The sequence below is a fragment of the Myripristis murdjan genome, chromosome 18 (genome assembly GCF_902150065.1).
Source record: "Myripristis murdjan chromosome 18, fMyrMur1.1, whole genome shotgun sequence".
Taxonomy (NCBI): domain Eukaryota; kingdom Metazoa; phylum Chordata; class Actinopteri; order Holocentriformes; family Holocentridae; genus Myripristis; species Myripristis murdjan.
The window spans coordinates 92,623-114,983 of record NC_043997.1 but is presented as its reverse complement, the minus strand read 5'-3'; the positions used below and the strand labels follow the sequence as shown (position 1 = coordinate 114,983).

Genomic DNA, 22,361 nt, shown 5'->3' with positions numbered 1-22,361 from the left:
TGCAAAAAGACACTGGAGCTGATCCGTTTCACCAGTTTAGAACGAATATTGGAGTACATCTGGCCCACATCTGGCCCATGTTGCATTTTCCTATCTGGGACAGAAAAACATCCAGAGCGACAGAGCGTTTCCCAGAGCATTATTATTCCAGAAAGAAGACAGAAATATAAGGGTGCTTTCAGACCTGTGGCCCGTTTGCTTTGTTCCGATTCAGGGGCTAAATCGATCCAGTTGTTTCGTTTTTCGTTTGGGGCGTTTGTGTTCACAGGGCAACCGTCTGTAGCGGTTCAAAGCTGTAAACAAATGCCATGCGCGAACCAACCGTTCTCTCATTGGTCAGAAATTACCCCGAAAGAAGAAGCTTCCTCTTCCGTTCTTACCCCGGGAAAAACAAAAAACATGGAGCATCTTCAGCGTGTGTGGCTGGTTTGTTTGTGTCTGTGTGTTTCTGTGGTTAATGTACCGGTGTTCTGTAACCGAGGAAAACATCCAGTTCTACCGGGAATCAAGACTGAGCAGGGAAAATAATATCATACTGCATCTACTGAGAAGAAGACGAGCCGCGACAAGGAATTGCCAACGAAGATGGGCTCTGACGCTGGTTGAACCACAGTTCTGAGTGAGTGTGTCGGTTGCTGTGTCGATTATGTTCTCACTGCAAACGAACCGCTCCAGGGCTCGAATGGAAGCGAGCCGAGACCACCTCTTCTAGGCGATCTCAGCCCGCTTGTTTTGTCCCACATCCGAGAGCGATCGCTGTGTTCACATATGTCCAAACGAACCGATCTTTAGGGGGAAACGCTCCCTGTTTCGGAACAACTGCTCCAAACGGGACAGGTCTGAAAGCACCCTGAGAATCTGTTAAGGCACTAAAGGTTTCAAACAGCTGCTGCTGAGGCTGTGTGCAGGAAGCTGAGCTCCATCCTGGATGTCCTCCTCTCCAGCAGGGGGCAGCACTGAAAACACAGCAGAGAAACTCCAGCTGCCTTTTCCCTCAGCAGGATGAAGCTTCAGGATTCCTGCCTCAGTTTGTGGGAACCAGAATCCGTCCTGATGGAAAGACCAGAGGGACGCTTGTTACTGTGATGGACAAACTGGTTTAAACTGGTTTAAACTGGTCTGAACCAGAATCCGTCCTGACGGAAAGACCAGAGGAGAGATGCTCGTTACTGTGATGGACAAACTGGTTTAAACTGGTTTAAACTGGTCTGAACCAGAATCCGTCCTGACGTAAAGACCAGAGGAGAGACGCTCGTTACTGTGATGGACAAACTAGTTTAAACTGGTTTAAACTGGTCTGAACCACAATCCGTCCTGACGTAAAGACCAGAGGAGAGACGCTCGTTACTGTGATGGACAAACTGGTTTAAACTGGTTTAAACTGGTCTGAACCACAATCCGTCCTGATGTATTGACCAGAAGAGACACGCTCGTTACTGTGATGGACAAACTGGTTTAAACTGGTCTGAACCAGAATCCGTCCTGATGTAAAGACCAGAGAAGAGACGCTCGCTACTGTGATGGACAAACTGGTTTAAACTGGTTTAAACTGGTCTGAACCAGAATCTGTCCTGATGCAAAGACAAGAGGACGGACACTCGTTAGCGTGATGGACAAACTGGTTTAAACTGGTTTAAACTGGTCTAAACCAGCATCCGTACTGATGTCTGGACTGTTTTAAATTAATATCAACTGGTCAGAGTTGGTCTTAACCAGTCTAAACTGGTTTGAACTAGTCTGAACTGCTCTAAAATAGTCTGAAAGCGAACAGTCCATCCTGGCCTAAGGTGGTCTAGACCTGTACAAACTGACCAGGACTGGAGAACAAAGGTATAAGCTGGTCCAGTGGCCTAAACAAAACAAATTAAACTGGTCTGAACTGGTCTGAACTGGTCCGGCGGACTGACCTTGCATCTTCCTCTTGTAGTAGATGAATCCAGCCAGAGATAAGATCAGACCCAGAATCAGACCTGAAGCTCCGATGGCGATCTTGTTTCTCTCAGATTCAGGAAGAGACGGATCTGACGGCAGAGAGACAGACAGACAGACAGACAGGTCAGACAGACAGAGAGAAAGACAGGTCAGACAGACAGGTCAGACAGACAGACAGGTCAGACAGGTAAGACAGAAAGACAGGTAAGATAGACAGACAGGTCAGACAGATAGAAAGACAGGCAAAAAGACAGGTCAAACAGACAGACAGGTCAGACAGACAGATAGGTCAGACAGATAGAAAGACAGGCAAAAAGACAGGTTAAACAGACAGACAGGTCAGACAGAGAGACAGACAGACAGACAGGTCAGAGAGACAGCAACAGACAGGTCAGACAGACAGACAGGTAGTTACCCCAGTCTCTGATCAGTGGGTCACTCAGGCTGATGTGCTCCACCATGCAGGAGATCTTCTCTCCAGACCTGCTCACACACACACACACACACACACACAACACACACACACACACACACACTCACACACACACACACACACTCACACACCACACACACACCACACACACACACACTCACACACCACACACACACACACACACACACTCACACACCACACACACACACTCACACAGACACGCACACACACACTCTCACACACACACACACACACACAAACAGACACACACTCACACAGACATGCACACGCACACAGTCACACACAAGGCAAGTTTATTTGTATAGCACAATTCAACACAAGGTAATTCAAAGTGCTTTACAGAGACATTAAAAGCAACAAGACACAATTTAAAACAGTAAAAACAGTCAATAAAAAAGGGAAGTAGAAATTGAGAATGATAGCGATAATAAAATACAGTAACACAGAATAAAAACAGGTTCCTGCTCAATACATTGCATCTAAAAGCACTGCATACACAGTCATTATAGTTAAACTATAGAACATTTGTAAACCTGCCTAACCTATACGGGTAAGGGCCCGTAGGCCTTATCACTCCTGCGACTCCTTGCCACCAAAAAGTGCTCTTAGACAACATTTAAGTTTAATTTCAAAACCGGCTCTGTCAGAGACTTCAGCTGGGATCTCTTGTCCCTGTCTCTGAACCATCTTGAGACTCTGAAACCTCTCCTATTGGAGATTTCAGCTCGGGCTCAGTCTCTGACATTTGCAGCCAATTTAACAATAAACCCAAATAGAACAGTCAGGACAAGAAAAGAAGTAGAATAATAAAAGGCATAAATCAGCAGTGAGTAGTTAAAAAGTACAGGCAGTACAGGCAAGTATTTAATCTAACAGTACGCTTCAGTGAACAACAGTGTTTTTAGCCCTGATTTAAAGGAGCTGACAGTCTGAGCAGACCTCAGATCTACAGGAATTTTGTTCCATAGGTGAGGAGCATAATGACTGAATGCTGCCTCACCTTGCTTGGTTCTTGTTCTTGGAACACACAACAAACCAGTTCCAGATGACCTAAGGGGTCTAGATGCATCGTAGGGAACCAGTAGATCAAGCATGTATTTTGGTCTGAGACATTCAGGGCTTTGTAGACCAGCACTAAGATTTTAAAATCTATCCTTTGACTCACAGGAAGCCAGTGTAGTGATTTAATGACAGGTGTAATATGGTCCAGTTTCCTGGTGTTTGTAAGGACTCTGGCGGCAGCGTTCTGAATCAGCTGCAGCTGTCTGATTGATTTTTTGTTAAGGCCTGTAAATATGCCATTGCAGTAGTCCAACCTACTAAAAATGAATGCATGAATAAGTTTTTCCATGTCTTCTTTAGACAGAAACCCCTTAATTCTAGCAATGTTTTTCAGGTGGTAATAGGCAGATTTAGTGATGAACTTTAAATGGCTGTTGAAGTTCAGGTCTGAGTCAATAAGTTGAGTCAATGGGTTGAGTTGAGTCTGGCGCCATGCGAGGTGGCAGCCTGTTACAGCAGCTCCTGTGTGTGTCTTAGTTTTTCGTATTTTTCTTTTTAATTCTGTAATGCTACCTGTACTTTTTTTGCCAGTCATTGTCCAATCACTACGGACACGACTTTTTCTCTCTTTTTAAACTTTCTGGCCGTTCTTTTGGAGTCTTGTGCACTTATGGCAGCGGAGGGTCACAGACGCGACGGTGAGCGCATTGTTTACACTCACGACCAGCTGATTGCACTGCGTAAACCTGTGCTGCTGCCCGGAGCGAGGCCTGACATCCCGGAGGAGCTGCGGAGGAGGCGCCGGGGGTGCAGGGCTGGAGCCAAACTGAAGGCGAAGAAGAGGAGATTTCGCCCAGCGGTACCGGCGATTATCATGGGGAACGTGAGGTCTCTGGGGAATAAGACGGACGAGCTCGCCGCGCTGATTAAGACTCAGAGGGAATATCGTGAGTGTAGTGTGTTGTGTTTCACTGAGACATGGCTGCACTCGCACATCCCGGACCACAGCGTGGCGGCACCCGGCTTCAGCGTTGTTCGTGCAGACAGAGATGTAATTAGCAGCGGTAAGAAGAAGGGAGGAGGGATTGCACTGTATGTGAGTGAGAGGTGGTGTAATCCCGGACATGTGCATGTGAAGGAACGTCTCTGTAACCCGGACATTGAACTGGTTGCTGTGGGAATGCGTCCGTATTACCTGCCGCGGGAATTCACGTCCGCCATTGTGATCGCTGTTTACATCCCCCCATCAGCTGATGCGCCGACGGCCTGTGACGTCATCACCTCCACCGTTGCCAGGGTACAGACTCAACACCCCAATGCTTTCACTGTTATTACTGGAGACTTTAATCATGTCTCACTGGACAAACTACTGCCAACCTTCCACCAGTATGTTGACTGCCCCACCAGAGAAAATAAAACCCTGGATCTGCTGTATGCAAACACCAGTGATGCATACAACACCACAGCCCTTCCTCCCCTTGGCAGATCAGATCACAACCTGGTCTTGTTATCCCCCAAGTATGTCCCCCTTGTTAAGAGGCAGCCTGTTCACACCAGGATGGTGAGGAGGTGGATTTAGGAGGCTGCTGAGGCACTGCAGGACTGCTTTGAGATAACGGACTGGGATGTACTCTGTGAGCCACACGGGGAGGACATCAACAACATGACAGACTGCATCACAGAATACATCATGTTCTGTGAAAACACCACCATACCAACCCGGACTGTACGCTGCTACCCCAACAACAAGCCATGGATCACCAGCGACCTGAAAGCACTCCTCAACAAGAAGAAGAAGAGGGCTTTCAGGTCTGGAGACAAAGAGGAACTGAGGAGAGTGCAGCACGAACTCAGGGAGAACTTGAGGGGGTGCAAAGATAGCTACAGGAGGAAGCTGGAGGCTAAACTCCAGCAGAACAATGTGAGGGATGTGTGGACTGGGATGAAACAGATCACCGGATGTAAAGGGAGAGGAAGGCAACCATCAGGCAGCCTGGAGAGAGCCAACGAGCTGAACGTCTTCTTCAACAGGTTCAGCTCACAGCCGTCTGTCTCCCTCACACATCCAGACCCCCACACACCCCCACCGCATCCACCCCTCCCCCCTGTGGTGAGTACTCCTGTGCAGCACCTCTCCTCCCCCTCCCCCTCTATCTCCTCCTCCACTGAAGACACCAGCACCCTCCCCCGCATGACTGTGACTACGGGCCATGTTAGGAGACAGCTGGAGAGACTCCACCAGAGGAAGGCAGCAGGACCTGATGGTATCAACCCCAGGATCCTGAGGACCTGTGCCAACCAGCTGTCTTCTGTCATCCAACACCTCTACAACCTGAGCCTGAGTCAGGAGAGAGTCCCAGTGCTGTGGAAGACGTCCTGCCTGGTTCCTGTCCCGAAGAAGTCGACTCCATCGGACCTCAATGACTACCGACCAGTTGCCCTCACATCTCATCTGATGAAGGTGCTGGAGAGGCTGGTCTTGGCCCACCTGAGGCCGCAGGTGAAGGAGCTGCTAGACCCTCTACAGTTTGCCTACCAGCCCCATTTGGGAGTTGACGATGCCGTCATCTACCTGCTGCAACGAGCTCATATGCATCTGGATGGTGGTGGCAGCACTGTGAGAATCACATTCTTTGATTTCTCCAGTGCTTTTAACACCATCCAGCCTCTGCTGCTGGGTGAGAAGCTGCGGGTGATGGGTGTCGACACCTCCATTGTCTCCTGGATTACTGACTACCTGACAGGCAGGCCACAGTTTGTCCGTCTGGGCGGTGTTCTGTCTGACGCGGTGGTCAGTGATACAGGAGCTCCACAGGGGACTGTGCTGTCCCCTTTCCTTTTCACCTTATACACCACAGACTTTCAGTACAACTCTGAGTCATGCCACCTGCAGAACTTTTCTGATGACTCGGCTGTTGTTGGGTGTATAAGTGAGGGAAGGGAAGGGGAGTACAGAGCAGTGGTGGATAACTTTGTGGAGTGGGCTGGACGCAATCACCTGAGGCTGGATGTCAGCAAGACCAGAGAGATGGTGATTGACTTCAGGAAGAAGAGGATGGCTTCACAGTCACTGTGTATTCTGGGAGAGGATGTGGAGGAGGTGGAGGACTACAAGTACCTGGGCGTCAACATCAACAACAGACTGGACTGGAAATCCAACACCGAAGCTGTGTACAAGAAGGGGATGAGCAGACTCTACTTCCTGAGGAAGCTGAGATCCTTCAATGTGTGCAGCAAGATGTTGGAGATCTTCTATCAGTCTGTTGTGGCCAGCGTAATCTTTTTCGCCGTGGTTTGTTGGGGGAGCAGCATCGGAGCCAGAGACACCAACAGACTCAACAAACTGATCAGGAGGGCTGGCTCTGTGATTGGCTGCAAACTGGACACTGTGGAGGCTGTGGTGGAGAGGAGGACACTGAACAAACTGTTAGCCATCATGGATAACCCTGATCACCCTCTCCACCACACACTGGACAGACAGCGGAGCTCCTTCTCCAACAGACTGTTCCAGCTCCGCTGTCGAAGGGACAGATACAGGAAATCATTCCTGCCACAAGCCATCACACTGTACAATAACTCACACCTGTCTGACAGAGACTCACAACTCTCTGCAGTATAGTTCTGTTTTTAACACTCCACTACCCAGCACCTTAAAGTGTTTGTTTATTTATTATCCACTACTCAGCACCTTACTTACTTGTTTAGTTTATTTTATTTTATCATCCATCACTTAGCACCTTAACTGTTATTTATTAGAAGTGGTGATTCCATGGGACCAAATCAAGTCGGACAGTCGCCGAATCCCATTACCAGGCGTCGGGTTCTGCCACTTGGTTTTCCTGGTACCATGGTGTCAAGCTTACCCTGTGTCATACCATCTACTATCTGTATATTTCATTTTTCATATTTATTATTTTCATCAGTATATCTTACATTTCTTACATTTCAACACTTAAACATCTTATATTCTCAGGCCACTTTATTGTACTTAGCCCTTATTGTCTTTAGTGTACATATTTCACATCTTTAGTCTCTATTGTATATACTTTTAATTTTAATTTTAATTTTAATTTTTTTATTTTATTTTTTGTTGTTTTTGTTGTTTTTATTGATGATGCTGCTGTAACATGTGAATTTCCCAGTCTGGGATCAATAAAGTATACCTATCTATCTATCTATCTATCTATCTATCTATCTATCTATCTATCTATCCATCTATCTATAATAACACCAAGATTTCTGGCTTGATTCGTAGCTGTCAGTGACATAGAGCCAAGGTGAGTGCTGATCTTTGCCCTTTCATTTTTTGGGCCAAAAATGAATACCTCTGTCTTTTCTGGATTTAGCTGGAGAAAATTCTGGCACATCCAGTCATTGATTTGATGAATACAGTTACTCAATGAGAGTAAAGGACTGTAGTCATGTGATGACACTGAGATATAGAGTTGTGTGTCATCGGCATATGTATGATAGGAGATGTTGTGATGTTCCATAATCTGGGCTAGGGGTAGCACATAGATGTTGAATAGAAGTGGTCCGAGAATGGATCCTTGAGGAACCCCACATGTGATCGTAGTTCGCTCAGATTTATGGTTACCAATTGACACAAAAAAGTCCCTATCTTGTAGGTAAGATTTGAACCATTGTAGCACAGTGCCGGTGAGTCCCACCCACTTTTCCAATCTGCTAAGTAGTATATTATGATCAACTGTATCAAATGCAGCACTGAGATCTAGTACTACCAGGACAGAGGATTTGCATGCATCATTATTCTGATGAATATCATTTAAGACTTTGATAAGTACAGTCTCAGTGCTGTGGTGTGGCCGAAATCCAGACTGAAATGTGTTTAAAAGATTCAATGATTTTCCCCAAAAATGGCAGATTTGATATTGGTCTATAGTTACTAATTGTTGTGGCGTCCAGATTTGATTTTTTTAGAAGAGGTTTTATTACCGCAGTTTTCAAGGCTTGGGGAAACTGGCCTGCTTTAAGAGAAGCATTTATTATCTGCAGTACATCCGAAGCTATGCTGTTAAAAATGGTTTTAAAAAAGTTTGAAGGCAGAATATCAAGGCAGCATGTTGTGGGCTTTAATTTTGAAACTGTTTCTGTTAGAGTTGTGTAATCAAGGAGGCTAAAATGTCCTAGATTAGCTGGAGGACAGGAAGGCACAAGTGTTATCATTCCTGAGCTGGAACTGCACACTGCCTGTCTTATCTGCAATATTTTGTTTGTGAAGAAGGCTGCAAAGTCATTACATGACTTGTCGGACAGTAGCTCAGGAGGGAGTGATGCTGTGGGGTTGGTCAGTCTGTCCACTACAGAAAAAAGTGTGCAGGCATTATTACTGTTTCTATTAATAATCTCTGAGAAATATGATTGCCTTGCATTCTTCAGTTCCTGATTATAGATGCAAAGACTCTCTTTATAAATGTCGTAATGTACCTGGAGTTTGTTTTTTCGCCACCTGCGTTCAGCTTGTCGACATACTCTTTTGTGTTCTTTAACCAGTGTGGCGTTTCTCCAGGGTGCCTTTTTTCTTCCTGACAAAACTTTGGTCTTAACTGGGGCAATGGAATCAATAACAGTCATAACACTGGAGCTAAAACTGTTTACAAGGTCATCAACTAGAGCTGAGGGCAGGGTTGGTGATGGTGTAAAACCCTGGGTGAATAATGCACAGGTGTTATCATTTATGTAACGCTTACTGATCACCTCTGCTTCACTTTTCATATTATTAGCAGGGGTGGTCATTTTGAACGAAACACAGTAATGGTCAGATAAAGCAATTATTTCTTTGGAAATAATTAGATCTAATATGTGTCCTCTGTTATGTGTTGATTCTGTGACATGCTGAGAAAGCCCAAAGTTATCCAGGATATTTAACAGTTCCTTAGCACAACCATCTGTAAGATTATCAACATGAATGTTAAAATCTCCCACTAAAACAACACAGTCAAAATCCATGCACACAATAGACAGCAATTTTGCAAACTCATCAAAAAACCTTGCATTATATTTGGGGGGTCTGTAGATGGTCACTAAAATTGCTCGACAGGGAGTTTTTAACTGAGTGGCAACATATTCAAAGGAGTCAAACTGACCATAAAACATTTGCTTACACTGGAAGCTGTCCTTGAACCGGGTGGCAACTCCGCCTCCTCTCTTATGTATTCTCACTTCACTAAAGAAACTAAAATTTAGAAGGATTGTCTCAATCAAAACTGCTGCACTATTTTCCTGACCTAGCCACGTTTCAGTTAAAAACATAAAATCAAGATAAGATAAGATATTCGTTTATTAGTCCCACGGTGGGGAAATTTCACGCATCACAGCAGCAAAGTGGATAGCAAGATATGAAGCATAATTTACACAATAAACAGTATATACAGACTAGACTTTATAAAGTTTCTGAAGAAACTTTGATGTGCTTGCCTTGCGAGCGCCTGGACATGTGCTAAATCAGCAGCCCTATGCTGTTTGTGGGTTGTGTAGTGTTGTGTCTCTTGCCCAGGCGGGGAGTTGAACCCTGGTCTCCTGCATGGCAGGCAGAGACACTATCCACTGTGCCACTGGGGCTTGTGTGGGCGGAGCCACTGGGGCTTGTGTGGGCGGAGCCACTGGGGCTTGTGTGGGCGGAGCCAGAAATGAGGCTTTATGAAGCACACAGCATGAGTGACGGTGGTGCTTGGGAGAAAATCGCCTAAAAGTAGTGGTCAAACTACTGCTTTTTTCTCAATGACAGTAAATCCGAGCAGAAAATAAAAGGTATCATGAGAAAGGTAAGGCTTTGGGCTTTCAAACTGTGTCAAAATTATTTTCCAACTCCCAAAAATGCCCACTTAGAGCGAGTTGAAAAAGTGTGTCTTTCTGCTTCTCTCCCGAGACTTTGCATTCCAGATATAATGGGAGTCTATGGGGGAGAGAGCTGGCACTCCTGCCTCGTTAAGGGTCACAGTTTAAAAAGTTGAAGCTACTTTGCTTTTGTATTTGCATTTTTCAAAGCAGAACTAGTTTTCCTACTACCTTCCAAAAAATTATGCATGTGGAGTGAAAATTGTGGCCAGGAGAGCAAGTTAAAGACAAAAGTTTTAGGCGAATTTTAAGGGCTGCTCCACTCTAGCCCTCAGGAATGCCACTCTAGCTCACGCAATACACACTCATTCAAAAGTCAGAGGCGGCTCAAAAATAACTCCAAACTTAAACTGTGTTTTATGGCAAACTAAAGCAGACATGAAAAATTTTGAAGTTGAAGGTCTGCTGAGTCATTTAAGCTTTGAATGGAGTCTGTGAGCCAAAGAATGAGGGAGCTGTGAGGATTTGAAAATGCAGGAGTGTCTGCCGATTTCCCATTATATCCAATGAGGGCAAAATTGCGATTTTAAAATTGAATTATGAAAAATCGCAAAGTCCGATCGGTTTGAAAATCGGCACACCGCTTCTTCTCCACAAGACGCACGTTTTTCGTATTTGGTGCGTGGACGCAGGTCCAAAGCTCTGGGCTCTGGAGCCTTCCAAATTTTGGCCATTCATTTCCTATGGCCGAAATTGTCGGGAAAATTGGAATTTTGAGAATTCCGTGAGTCGGATTCCTTATAAAAGTAATAGCACACCTCTCCCAATGGGGCCACACATTTTCCCAATTCATTGTGTGGGCCTAAAATGAAAGCTGTAGGAGGAGTTACGGTCCAAAAAAACAGGGTAAAGAAAGAAATCCAAAAGACGAATAACGTAAGTGTGCAAGCAAACAGCTTGCCCACTAATAAAGAAATAGTAGGAAGAACATGAGTGTGCAAGCTGTCAGCTTGCCCACTAATAAGAAGAAATATGCAAGATTTTAAGATGTGTTGCCTTTTCAAGGCAAGCACATAATAACAGTACCACAGAGCAATGTAAACACTGTAAACAAGGAATGTAGAAAAATACTATGTGAACAATTTAAACCACAGAAGAAAACAAAAAACAAAACCCAAAACCTGGGGGACAACACACTCCGGAGGTTCAGGGTTAGTGTGAACCCATGAGACCAAGTGGCAGAACCTGACTCCCGGACCTGGGTCTCAGGAACTGTCACACTTGATCCAGCCTTATGGGATCTCCCCTTCCCTCCCGTCTTTATGTGTGTGCAGTAGTGCAGTGTGTGTGTGTGTATGTGTGTACGTGGGAGGGGAGGTGGGGGGGGGTAGTTAAGGTGCTGAGAATGTGCATTCTAGTGCAGTCAGTGCAGTCCTGGAGAGTGTGTGGTCTACTGGGAGCACTGCTTGTTATAGAGTCTGACGGCTGCAGGAAGGAAGGACCTGCGATAGCGTTCCTTCACACACTTTGGGTGAAGCAGTCTGTCGCTGAAGGAGCTCTCCAGTGTAGTTAAAGTGTCCTGCAGGGGGTGGGAGTCGTTCACAATCATGGATGACAGCTTAGCCATCATCCTCCTCTCACCTACCACCTCCACTGAGTCGAGGGGGCGTCCCAGGACAGAGCTGGCCTTCCTGATCAGTTTATCAAGTCTCTTTCTGTCAGCCGTCGAGATGCTGCTCCCCCAGCAGACCACTCCATAAAAGATGGCTGATGGCACCACGGTGTCATAAAAGGTCTTCAGGAGTGCCCCCTGCACTCCAAAAGACCTCAGTCTCCTGAGCAGATAGAGTCTGCTCTGGCCTTTCTTATAAAGTTTGTGCTTGTTAATAAGATCATTGATTATGAAGGATTTACCAGCCAGAGACCTGATATCTAAAAGTGCTAATTGTGAAACACATACGCACACACACGTACGCACGCACACACGCGCACACACACACACACACACACACACACACAGTCAGGTGTTGGTGTGTGCTGATGCTGAAGCTCAGCTGAGCTGCTCTGAGGCCTCTGGACTCACCTGGGCGTGAACTCCAGGTGGGAGTGGATCTGGTAGTACCAATCACCGTCCGCCAGCTCCTCAGTGGAAGTGACATCAGAGGTCGTGACCTTTCCGTCTCTCAGCCACTTCACACTGATGTGTTTGGGGAAGAAGTCGTAGACGCTGCACATCAGCATGTGGGTGTGTTTCCCACCAGGGGGCGTCACCGAGCTCAGCGTGACATCAGAGGGCGCCACTGGGACCAGAGGCATCATTAGTAGTAGTAGTGGTAGTGGTAATAGTAGTATCATGATTATCATGTGGGTGTGACTTCCCTCCGGAGGGCGCTACTGCTGGATAAACCAGGGATTTTCAACCTTGTTCCTATTCTAGTCTATAGTAGTAGCAGTAGTGGCAGTGACTCTTGTTACTGCAGTAGTGTCAGTATAGTCACTCGGAAAGAGATGGAACACAGTAACAGGTGTTTTGTAATCAGAATACAACAAAGTCTCTGTACTCCAGGGGCCTGTACCATAAAGCTGGATTATCATCCCCGGGGTTTCTCTTACTTATCTGGCTTCACTTAACCAGACATCCACAATCCTGATGTTCAGTCCCATGAAGCTTCAGCTCGCTAACTGAACCCAGGCTTTTCCAATCTAGATCTGTGCGCGCTCACATAAAAAGGGCGGAGTTTGCTGCATACAACCAATCGCAGACAAGGAAAAATCCACCCGAGCCGTATACTTTGCAGTGGAGGAGCAGACAATAATCTGAAATAAATATGAGGAATATAAATCCATCATCCAGGCAAAAAGCAACACAGGAATGCTGGAAAAAAATCTCCGACTGTGTCAGTGTGTAAATTAGTGCGATTATAATCTGACTTCCCCACCATGACAGCACGAGTAGATCTGACTGCAGTAACATTTGTGTGTTCAGTAAATGAATGTGTCTCCCACTCAGCCGTACACTCCTGCAGAGGAACTGGCCCTCTCTCATAGTGAGGGGCGACCCTCGCTGGGCCGCTGCCCTCAGTTTGAGCTTCAGCAGAATCGTCACTTTGATTCAACTGGTTTTGATATTTCATTTTATAAAGCATCTGACGCCTCGTGTTTATTCTGCTGGTTAAAATATTATTTCACTGTCACTTAAAGACTGTAAAACATTTGGCATCAACTCTCATGTGGACTTTTCAGGGCAGCCAGCCTAAATACTAAATATGAGCAAACTAATGGAAACATAAAGGAGCCCAGAGGCTGGCCTGGGTTTTATCAGGCTTTTATTTAACCCTCTGAATTAAATTGCCCTCATTTATTTTTAAAAACATTTAAAAAAAAAAAAACGGTGTAGTCATGAGTAAAAGAAAAATACAAGAAGAATTGTAAAATGTATTAATTTTAATTTTATAAAAGAAGAAGAAAGGGAAAATGGGCAGGCCATTTTCCAAGAGAGCTGATTGGTCAGTGGGCGGGGCTTTTCTACCTGCTGAGCTCTTATTCTGAACTTAACCTGCTCCGGAGCAGGTTAGGTGTCCAGCGTATGTTACCACGGCAATGTAGCCCGATAAAAAGTAAACCACCTTCATGGTACTGAAAAGCCAGCAGGGTTAAGCCTGAAGTTAGCTCAAGCCCAAATCCAGCTTTATGGTACAGGCCTCTGGTTGCTAAGGAAACAGGATTGTGTTTATCTCTTCTATGATTTTAACCTAACTATTAATCTATTATATTTAACTCATTATATGTATTAGATTTAGCTTAATTAGTGAGATTAAGACAACAAGATGAAACTCCCACAGGATGTCGATGATTTAGATCAGCAGCTTCATTTCCACCAGGGGCAGATGGGCCTGCTGTCTGTATTTACATATATTTATATTTATATTTATATTGATGGAAGGTGGTCTGTTGTCGGGGAACCGCACAGTGGGAGCTGTGCTCAGCTTCCAGTTTTACAAAACAAACTCTAGTCAAAGTCACTGAGAGTAATCACATTACATCTCTGTAATATTGTGATATTTGGAGTAATTTGTAATTGTAACAGGACACAATTCGGTAATAATCAGTAATCAATAACTGTGACCAGTGAGAGGTGTGTGGTGATGGTTTTACTCTGTGATGTTTTATTTACAGATGTGATGATGATGATGATGATGAGGAGGAGGAGGAGGAGGATGGTGCAGAGAGGAGAGCAGCTCACCTTTCTTAGCCAGCGTGTGCGGGTACCAGTTCTCAATGTTGACTTTGCAGACTGTCTCCTTCTCTGCTCTCGCCATCGCCAGAAATGCAGTGTCGTTGTTCCATCTCTCTGCGATCTTCACACCGAGCTCAGTGTAGCCCACAAATTCCCCCACTGAGCTGCTGAACCTGATGAACTCATCCTTGTTGTAATAAAAAGAGCAAATGTACTCGATGTCCTTCATCTCAGAGGAGTTGAACACACAGTGACCAACCGCATAATTTTTAAATCCATCTGGAGACAAAAAACACAACATTAACCTGATTAAACATTTACTGATTTACCACTGAATATAGAAATATCATCAAACTGATGACCTAGTTACTCATGTACTGATGAAGTACTGATGAAGTAGTTACTGAAGTATTGATGAGGTATTGTGCAGTACTTGTAGCAGTATTTAGCAGTAGTGGTAGCAGTACTTCTAGCAGTAGTGGTAGCATTACTTTTAGCAGTAGTGGTAGCAGTACTTTTAGCAGTAGTGGCAGCAGTACTTTTAGCATTAGTGGCAGCAGTACTTTTAGCATTAGTGGTAGCAGTACTTCTAGCAGTAGTGGTAGCAGTACTTTTAGCAGTAGTGGTAGCATTACTTTTAGCAGTAGTGGTAGCAGTACTTTTAGCAGTAGTGGTAGCAGTACTTTTAGCAGCAGTCCTTTTAGCAGTAGTGGTAGCAGTAGTGGTAGCAGTACTTTTAGCAGTAGTGGTAGCAGTCCTTTTAGCAGCAGTGGTAGCAGTACTTTTAGCAGCAGTCCTTTTAGCAGTAGTGGTAGCAGTACGTTTAGCAGTAGTGGTAGCAGTACTTTTAGCAGCAGTCCTTTTAGCAGTAGTGGTAGCAGTACTTTTAGCAGTAGTGGTAGCAGTACTTTTAGCAGCAGTCCTTTTAGCAGTAGTGGTAGCAGTACTTTGAGCAGTAGTGGTAGCAGTACTTTTAGCAGCAGTCTTTTTAGCAGTAGTGGTAGCAGTACTTTTAGCAGTAGTGGTAGCAGTACTTTTAGCAGCAGTCTTTTAGCAGTAGTGGTAGCAGTACTTTTAGCAGTAGTGGTAGCAGTACTTTTAGCAGTAGTGGTAGCAGCCCTTTTAGCAGTAGTGGTAGCAGTACTTTTAGCAGCAGTGGTAGCAGTACTTTTAGCAGTAGTGGTAGCAGTACTTTTAGCAGCAGTCCTTTTAGCAGTAGTGGTAGCAGTACTTTTAGCAGCAGTCCTTTTAGCAGTAGTGGTAGCAGTACTTTGAGCAGTAGTGGTAGCAGTACTTTTAGCAGTAGTGGTAGCAGTCCTTTTAGAAGTAGTGGTAGAAGTACTTTGAGCAGTAGTGGTAGCAGTACTTTTAGCAGTAGTGGTAGCAGTACATTTAGCAGTAGTGGTAGCAGTCATTTTAGCAGTAGTGGTAGCAGTACTTTTAGCAGTAGTGGTAGCAGTACTTTTAGCAGTAGTGGTAGCAGCCCTTTTAGCAGTAGTGGTAGCAGTACTTTTAGCAGTACTTTTAGCAGTAGTGGTAGCAGTACTTTTAGCAGTAGTGGCAGCAGTACTTTTAGCAGTAGTGGCAGCTGTACTTTTAGCAGTAGTGGTAGCAGTACTTTTAGCAGTAGTGGTAGCAGTACTTTTAGCAGTAGTGGCAGCTGTACTTTAGCAGTAGTGGTAGCAGTACTTTTAGCAGTAGTGGTAGCAGTACTTTTAGCAGTAGTGGCAGCAGTACTTTTAGCAGTAGTGGCAGCAGTACTTTTAGCAGTAGTGGCAGCAGTACTTTTAGCAGTACTTTTAGCAGTAGTGGCAGCAGTCCTTTTAGCAGTAGTGGTAGCAGTACTTTTAGCAGTAGTGGTATCAGTACTTTTAGCAGGAGTTGTAGCAGTACTTTTAGCAGTAGTGGTAGCAGTACTTTTAGCAGGAGTTGTAGCAGTACTTTTAGCAGTAGTGGTAGCAGTAGTGGTAGCAGTACTTTTAGCAGTAGTGGCAGCAGTACTTTTAGCAGTAGTGGCAGCAGTACTTTTAGCAGTACTTTTAGCAGTAGTGGCAGCAGTCCTTTTAGCAGTAGTGGTAGCAGTACTTTTAGCAGTAGTGGTATCAGTACTTTTAGCAGTAGTGGTAGCAGTACTTTTAGCAGTAGTGGTAGCAGTACTTTTAGCAGGAGTTGTAGCAGTACTTTTAGCAGTAGTGGTAGCAGTACTTTTAGCAGTAGTGGTAGCAGTACTTTTAGCAGTAGTGGTAGCAGTACTTTTAGCAGTACTTTTAGCAGTAGTGGTAGCAGTACTTTTAGCAGTACTTTTAGCAGTAGTGGTAGCAGTAGTGGTAGCAGTACTTTTAGCAGTAGTGGTAGCAGTCCTTTTAGCAGTAGTGGCAGCAGTACTTTTAGCAGTAGTGGTAGCAGTACTTTTAGCAGTACTTTTAGCAGTAGTGGTAGCAGTACTTTTAGCAGTACTTTTAGCAGTAGTGGTAGCAGTAGTGGTAGCAGTACTTTTAGCAGTAGTGGTAGCAGTACTTTTAGCAGTACTTTTAGCAGTAGTGGTAGCAGTAGTGGTAGCAGTACTTTTAGCAGTAGTGGTAGCAGTCCTTTTTAGCAGTAGTGGTAGCAGTACTTTTAGCAGTAGTGGCAGCAGTACTTTTAGCAGTAGTGGTAGCAGTCCTTTTAGCAGTAGTGGTAGCAGTACTTTTAGCAGTAGTGGTAGCAGTCTTTTTAGCAGTAGTGGTAGCAGTAGTGGTAGCAGTACTTTTAGCAGTCCTTTTAGCAGTAGTGGCAGCAGTACTTTTAGCAGTAGTGGTAGCAGTACTTTTAGCAGTACTTTTAGCAGTAGTGGTAGCAGTACTTTTAGCAGTAGTGGTAGCAGTCCTTTTAGCAGTAGTGGTAGCAGTACTTTTAGCAGTAGTGGTAGCAGTACTTTTAGCAGCAGTGGTAGCAGTCCTTTTAGCAGTAGTGGTAGCAGTACTTTTAGCAGTAGTGGCAGCAGTCCTTTTAGCAGTAGTGGTAGCAGTACTTTTAGCAGCAGTGGTAGCAGTCCTTTTAGCAGTAGTGGTAGCAGTACTTTTAGCAGTAGTGGTAGCAGTACTTTTAGCAGTAGTGGTAGCAGTCCTTTTAGCAGTAGTGGTAGCAGTCCTTTTTAGCAGTAGTGGTAGCAGTACTTTTAGCAGCAGTGGTAGCAGTCCTTTTAGCAGTAGTGGTAGCAGTACTTTTAGCAGTAGTGGCAGCAGTCCTTTTAGCAGTAGTGGTAGCAGTAGTGGTAGCAGTACTTTTAGCAGTAGTGGCTGCAGTCCTTTTAGCAGTAGTGGTAGCAGTACTTTTAGCAGTACTTTTAGCAGTACTTTTAGCAGTAGTGGTAGCAGTACTTTTAGCAGTACTTTTAGCAGTAGTGGTAGCAGTACTTTTAGCAGTAGTGGTAGCAGTCCTTTTAGCAGCAGTGGTTAGCAGTACTTTTAGCAGTAGTGGTAGCAGTACTTTTAGCAGTAGTGGTTAGCAGTACTTTTAGCAGTAGTGGTAGCAGTCCTTTTAGCAGTAGTGGTAGCAGTCCTTTTAGCAGTACTTTTAGCAGTAGTGGTAGCAGTCCTTTTAGCAGTAGTGGTAGCAGTACTTTTAGCAGTACTTTTAGCAGTAGTGGTCCTACCTGCTGCGTTCAGGCTGAGGAAGAGGAGGGAAAAGCCCAGAAAGGATGAAGCCATGTTCCTCTGCTGACTGAACAAACACTGACAGAGCTCAAACTGAGTCCTGCTACAAAAACCAACCCAGGAGCCACACGCTGATCACATGACCAGCATCACCTGTTGCCGGGCAGACTGCACGACCTGACGGCTGCTGGAGGCACACAGAGAGCATCATGGGAGATATACAAGGAGCTACAGCCTGTCTGTCTTGTTTCCTGTCCTCCCTCTATGGGGTAAGGTTGCTGTCAAAAGATGTGTGTGTGTGCAGATAAAATTCGTGCACATATTTAAAATGTGCACATAAAATTCGTGCACATATTTAAAATGTGTGCATATTAGTCTATAGTTGTGCATTAATAAAAATTTTGTAAATAAATAAAACATTTTCGTAAACTCTTGTTTGAGCCAAATCAATAAAATGTGTTTTCTTTGTGAGAATACAACTCATAAAATTACAACTTTACAAAATTATGAATACGGATTGCAATTTTGTATTTGTGTTTTCCTCTTTGTGAATACGAATCTGACAGCCGCGACATAACTGTCAAAACTACGTCACGGGGTCGCAGGCATTTTGTATCGAGTGGAAGATAACATCGATTAATGGTGCGTTCCATTAACCTCGTAGGTCGGAGATAGAGGCCCGGCAGTGTTGTGTATACGACTGGTTTAATGACATAAATAAGGCAAAAGTAAAAATAAATACTATATTATTATTGCTTTCACTGATGCGCAGAGCTGCCATCTTGGAATGCAACATCAGAAGTTGGAGTTGGTCCGGTTCTACCGACTTTACAAGTGGGAAATCCGACTCTGGGGGGTGTTCTAGTCAGAGATTCCGACTGGGATTTGTTGGCAGCTCTGGTTTGATCATATATTTTGACAAATTTGACTTTTTATTTGTCGCTCTGCTCAGGTAGGTTGCGGGACAACTGAAGCTGACGAAACAAGCTGATTGTAGCTTTGACATTATGAACCAATGGCGCACGGCGCTAGTAGGACCCCAGTGTAAACACGCTAACCGGGAGGAAGCAGACTGACAGCTCGTCTTATTTACTTCTTGTGTCAAAATCCTACAGTCTGTGGTCAAAACAAATGATTATGTTTATGTATATATATATATATATATATATATATATATATATATATATATATACATATATATATATATATATATATATACATATATATATATATATATATATATACATATATATATATATATATATATATATATATATATATATATAGTACAGGCCAAAAGTTTGGACACACAATTCAATTCAATTCAATTTTATTTATTTGTATAGCCCAGAATCACAAATACAAATTTGTCTCAAAGGGCTTTACAGAAAAATACAACATCCTCTGTCCTTAGACCCTCACATCGGATGAGGAACAACTCCCTAAAAAAAAAAAACAAACCCTTTAACAGGGAGAAAAATAGGAAGAAACCTCAGGGGAGCAACAGAGGAGGGATCCCTCCCCAGAACGGACAGACGTGCAATAGATGTTGTAAACACAGATAACAAACAATAAAATGTATGGGAATAGATAGGTGGCGGATGAGGGATGATGACGCCAAGGGAAGCTGGATGCACCAGAGCAGCCAGGGACCCGGGCCACACAGCCACCTACACCACGACGACCTGGATCTAAAATAGACAGAGCATGCACTCGGACAAACACACATCAACCATTCACACACACTCACACAGAGACAAAGGTGGCACATTAATTATCTGGAGAAGACTAATTGATAATTAGCTCCGTGAGAGCAATAATCTCATAATCTCGTCGGCAGGTGAGTGCTTGGGTTACTTCATTGAGACAGAGAACCAGCCCACCGTACCACTAACTGTTCAACCATAAGTTAGGCCGAAGAGATGAGTTTTTAATCTAGATTTGAAAGAATCAACAGATTCAGATTGCCTGATGTCAGCAGGGAGGTTATTCCATAGCAGCGGGGCTCGATAGGAAAAGGCCCGGCCACCTGCTGACTTCTTCTTAATCCTAGGTAAGCAAAGCAGCCCCGCATTTTGAGAGCGGAGAGCCTGCGATGGAATGTAGGGTTTAAGGAGATCTGAAAGATAAGATGGGGCAAACCCATTTAAGATTTTGTAGGTTAACAGAAGCACCTTAAAGTCAGATCTAATATGCACAGGAAGCCAATGAAGGGCGGCCAGAATTGGAGTAATATGATCAAATTTTCTAGTTCTAGTTAAGACCCTAGCTGCAGCATTTTGAACCATCTGGAGACTTTTGGTGCTGGCCCGTGGGAGACCTGAAAACAGAACATTGCAGTAATCAAGTCTGGCTGAAACAAATGCATGAATTAAGGTCTCTGTGTCAGCCATGGACAGGGAAGACCGAATTTGTGCTATATTACGTAAATGAAAATAGGCAGTCTTGGTGATATCCTTAATGTGCCTGTCAAAGGATAAGCAGGGATCAAAAGTAACACCGAGATTTTTGGCTGCCACACTTTGTGAAATCACACAGTTGTCAAGTAGAACTGTTAACTGTTCAAAACAGTGTCTATGTCTGGGAGGGCCGACTACTAACATCTCAGTTTTATCTGAGTTTAATAGCAGGAAATTTAGTGACATCCAATTCTTTACCGCAGCCAGACAGACCTCTAATCTATTGATCTCTGTGGGATCATCAGCCTTTATGGGCAAATATAGCTGAGTATCATCAGCATAACAATGGAAATTAATACCATGGCTACGTATAATTTGTCCAAGTGGCGAAATGTACAGGGAAAAGAGAAGAGGACCCAGGACTGAGCCCTGAGGTACCCCGCATTTAACATTGGAGAATTTGGATCTAGTATTATTGTACATGACACACTGTGTTCTTTCAGATAAGTATGAGTTAAGCCATGCACGAGCCAGGCCAGTGACACCAAAATTCTCAGTTAGTTTATCTAATAGAATGGAGTGATCAACAGTATCAAAGGCTGCACTGAGGTCCAGTAATAAAAGCACAGAGGTAGAGTCCGCATCAATAGCCAACAGAAGATCGTTGGCAACTCTAGTAAGTGCTGTCTCAGCGGAGTGACAGGCCCTGAAAGCTGATTGGAAAGGCTCATACAGCTAATTCACTGCCAAATGGGTGGAGAGTTGTTGAAACACAACTCTCTCGAGCACTTTAGACATGAACGGGAGATTGGAAACTGGGCGATAGCTATTTAAAGAACTAGAATCAAGATGTGGTTTCTTTAAAAGCGGTCTGACCACAGCTGTCTTAAAGCTGCTGGGTTCAATGCCAGTACTAAGAGATAAATTAACAATATCTAGCATTGTAGAGCCCAGTAAAGGCCAGGATTCTTTATAAAGCTTGGCAGGTAGCGGATCAAGAAAGCAGGTTGTCGGTTTAGAGGCTATCACAAGCTTAGATAAGGTATCAAGTGAGACAGCCTCAAAAACCGAGATAGTAGGGACTATTGGTGAGCTAGCGACTGCCAATGAGTCCGCAGGAGCTGCAGCGGATTCAGAATTAATTTTTTGCCTGATTTCCTCAACCTTGTTGCCAAAAAAGTCCAGAAAATCATCTGCTGTAAGTGATAAGCTAGTAGCAGATGGCTGTTTTTTCGTGAGCTTTGCTACTGTCTCAAAGAGAAATCTAGGATTATGTTTATTAGTGGCGATTAAGCGGGAGAAATAGGCTGCTTTAGCGACAGCTAGGGCGTGCTTATATTTCAATAAACTATCATGCCAGGATAGGTAAAAAACTACTAACTTCGATTTTCGCCATTGTCGTTCCAATCTCCTGCAGGCCTGCTTCAAAGCTCGTATCTCTTCATTAAACCAAGGTGTGGATCTCTTCAGGCGGCTCGGTCTGGTAGAGAGCGGGGCAACTGTATCAAGGAGACTGGAGAGGGCCACATTGAGGGAACTAGTAAGGTTTTCAACAGAGCCTGTCTCTACAGTGAGAGGAGCCAAAACTCCAGGCAACTGCCGGCTAAACGCAGCAACAGCAGAGGGACCAATATGGCGACTAGTGATTACATCTGTGCCACCACTAACAGGACAGGCCAGTGATGCCTCAAATTTAACAAGAAAATGATCTGACACAGCAGATGCGGCTGATAAGACAGTCAGATCAGAAACAACAATCCCTTTAGACAAGACCAGATCAAGGATCTTACCATTGCAATGAGTTGCCTCTTGAACAGACTGAGTAAATCCAAATGTATCAATAAGATTTGAAAATGCTTTATTCAGTGGATCATCAGCCTTATTTATACGGATATTAAAATCTC

The 22,361-nt window shown here is 44.3% G+C and overlaps 1 protein-coding gene across 1 annotated transcript; it reads right to left on the bottom strand.

Moving 5' to 3' along the window:
• Positions 1–886: 886 nt before the first annotated feature.
• On the bottom strand, positions 887–18,152 carry LOC115376692 (rano class II histocompatibility antigen, A beta chain-like). Its single transcript, XM_030076449.1, has 7 exons — positions 18,058–18,152; positions 14,430–14,702; positions 12,270–12,486; positions 2,348–2,415; positions 1,908–2,021; positions 1,024–1,050; positions 887–956 (listed from the first exon to the last, which is right to left on the bottom strand). The coding sequence occupies exons 1-6, from the start codon at positions 18,110–18,112 to the stop codon at positions 1,025–1,027; spliced, it is 753 nt and encodes a 250-aa protein (XP_029932309.1). The 5' UTR covers positions 18,113–18,152; the 3' UTR covers positions 887–956; position 1,024.
• Between the last annotated feature and the right edge of the window lie 4,209 nt (positions 18,153–22,361).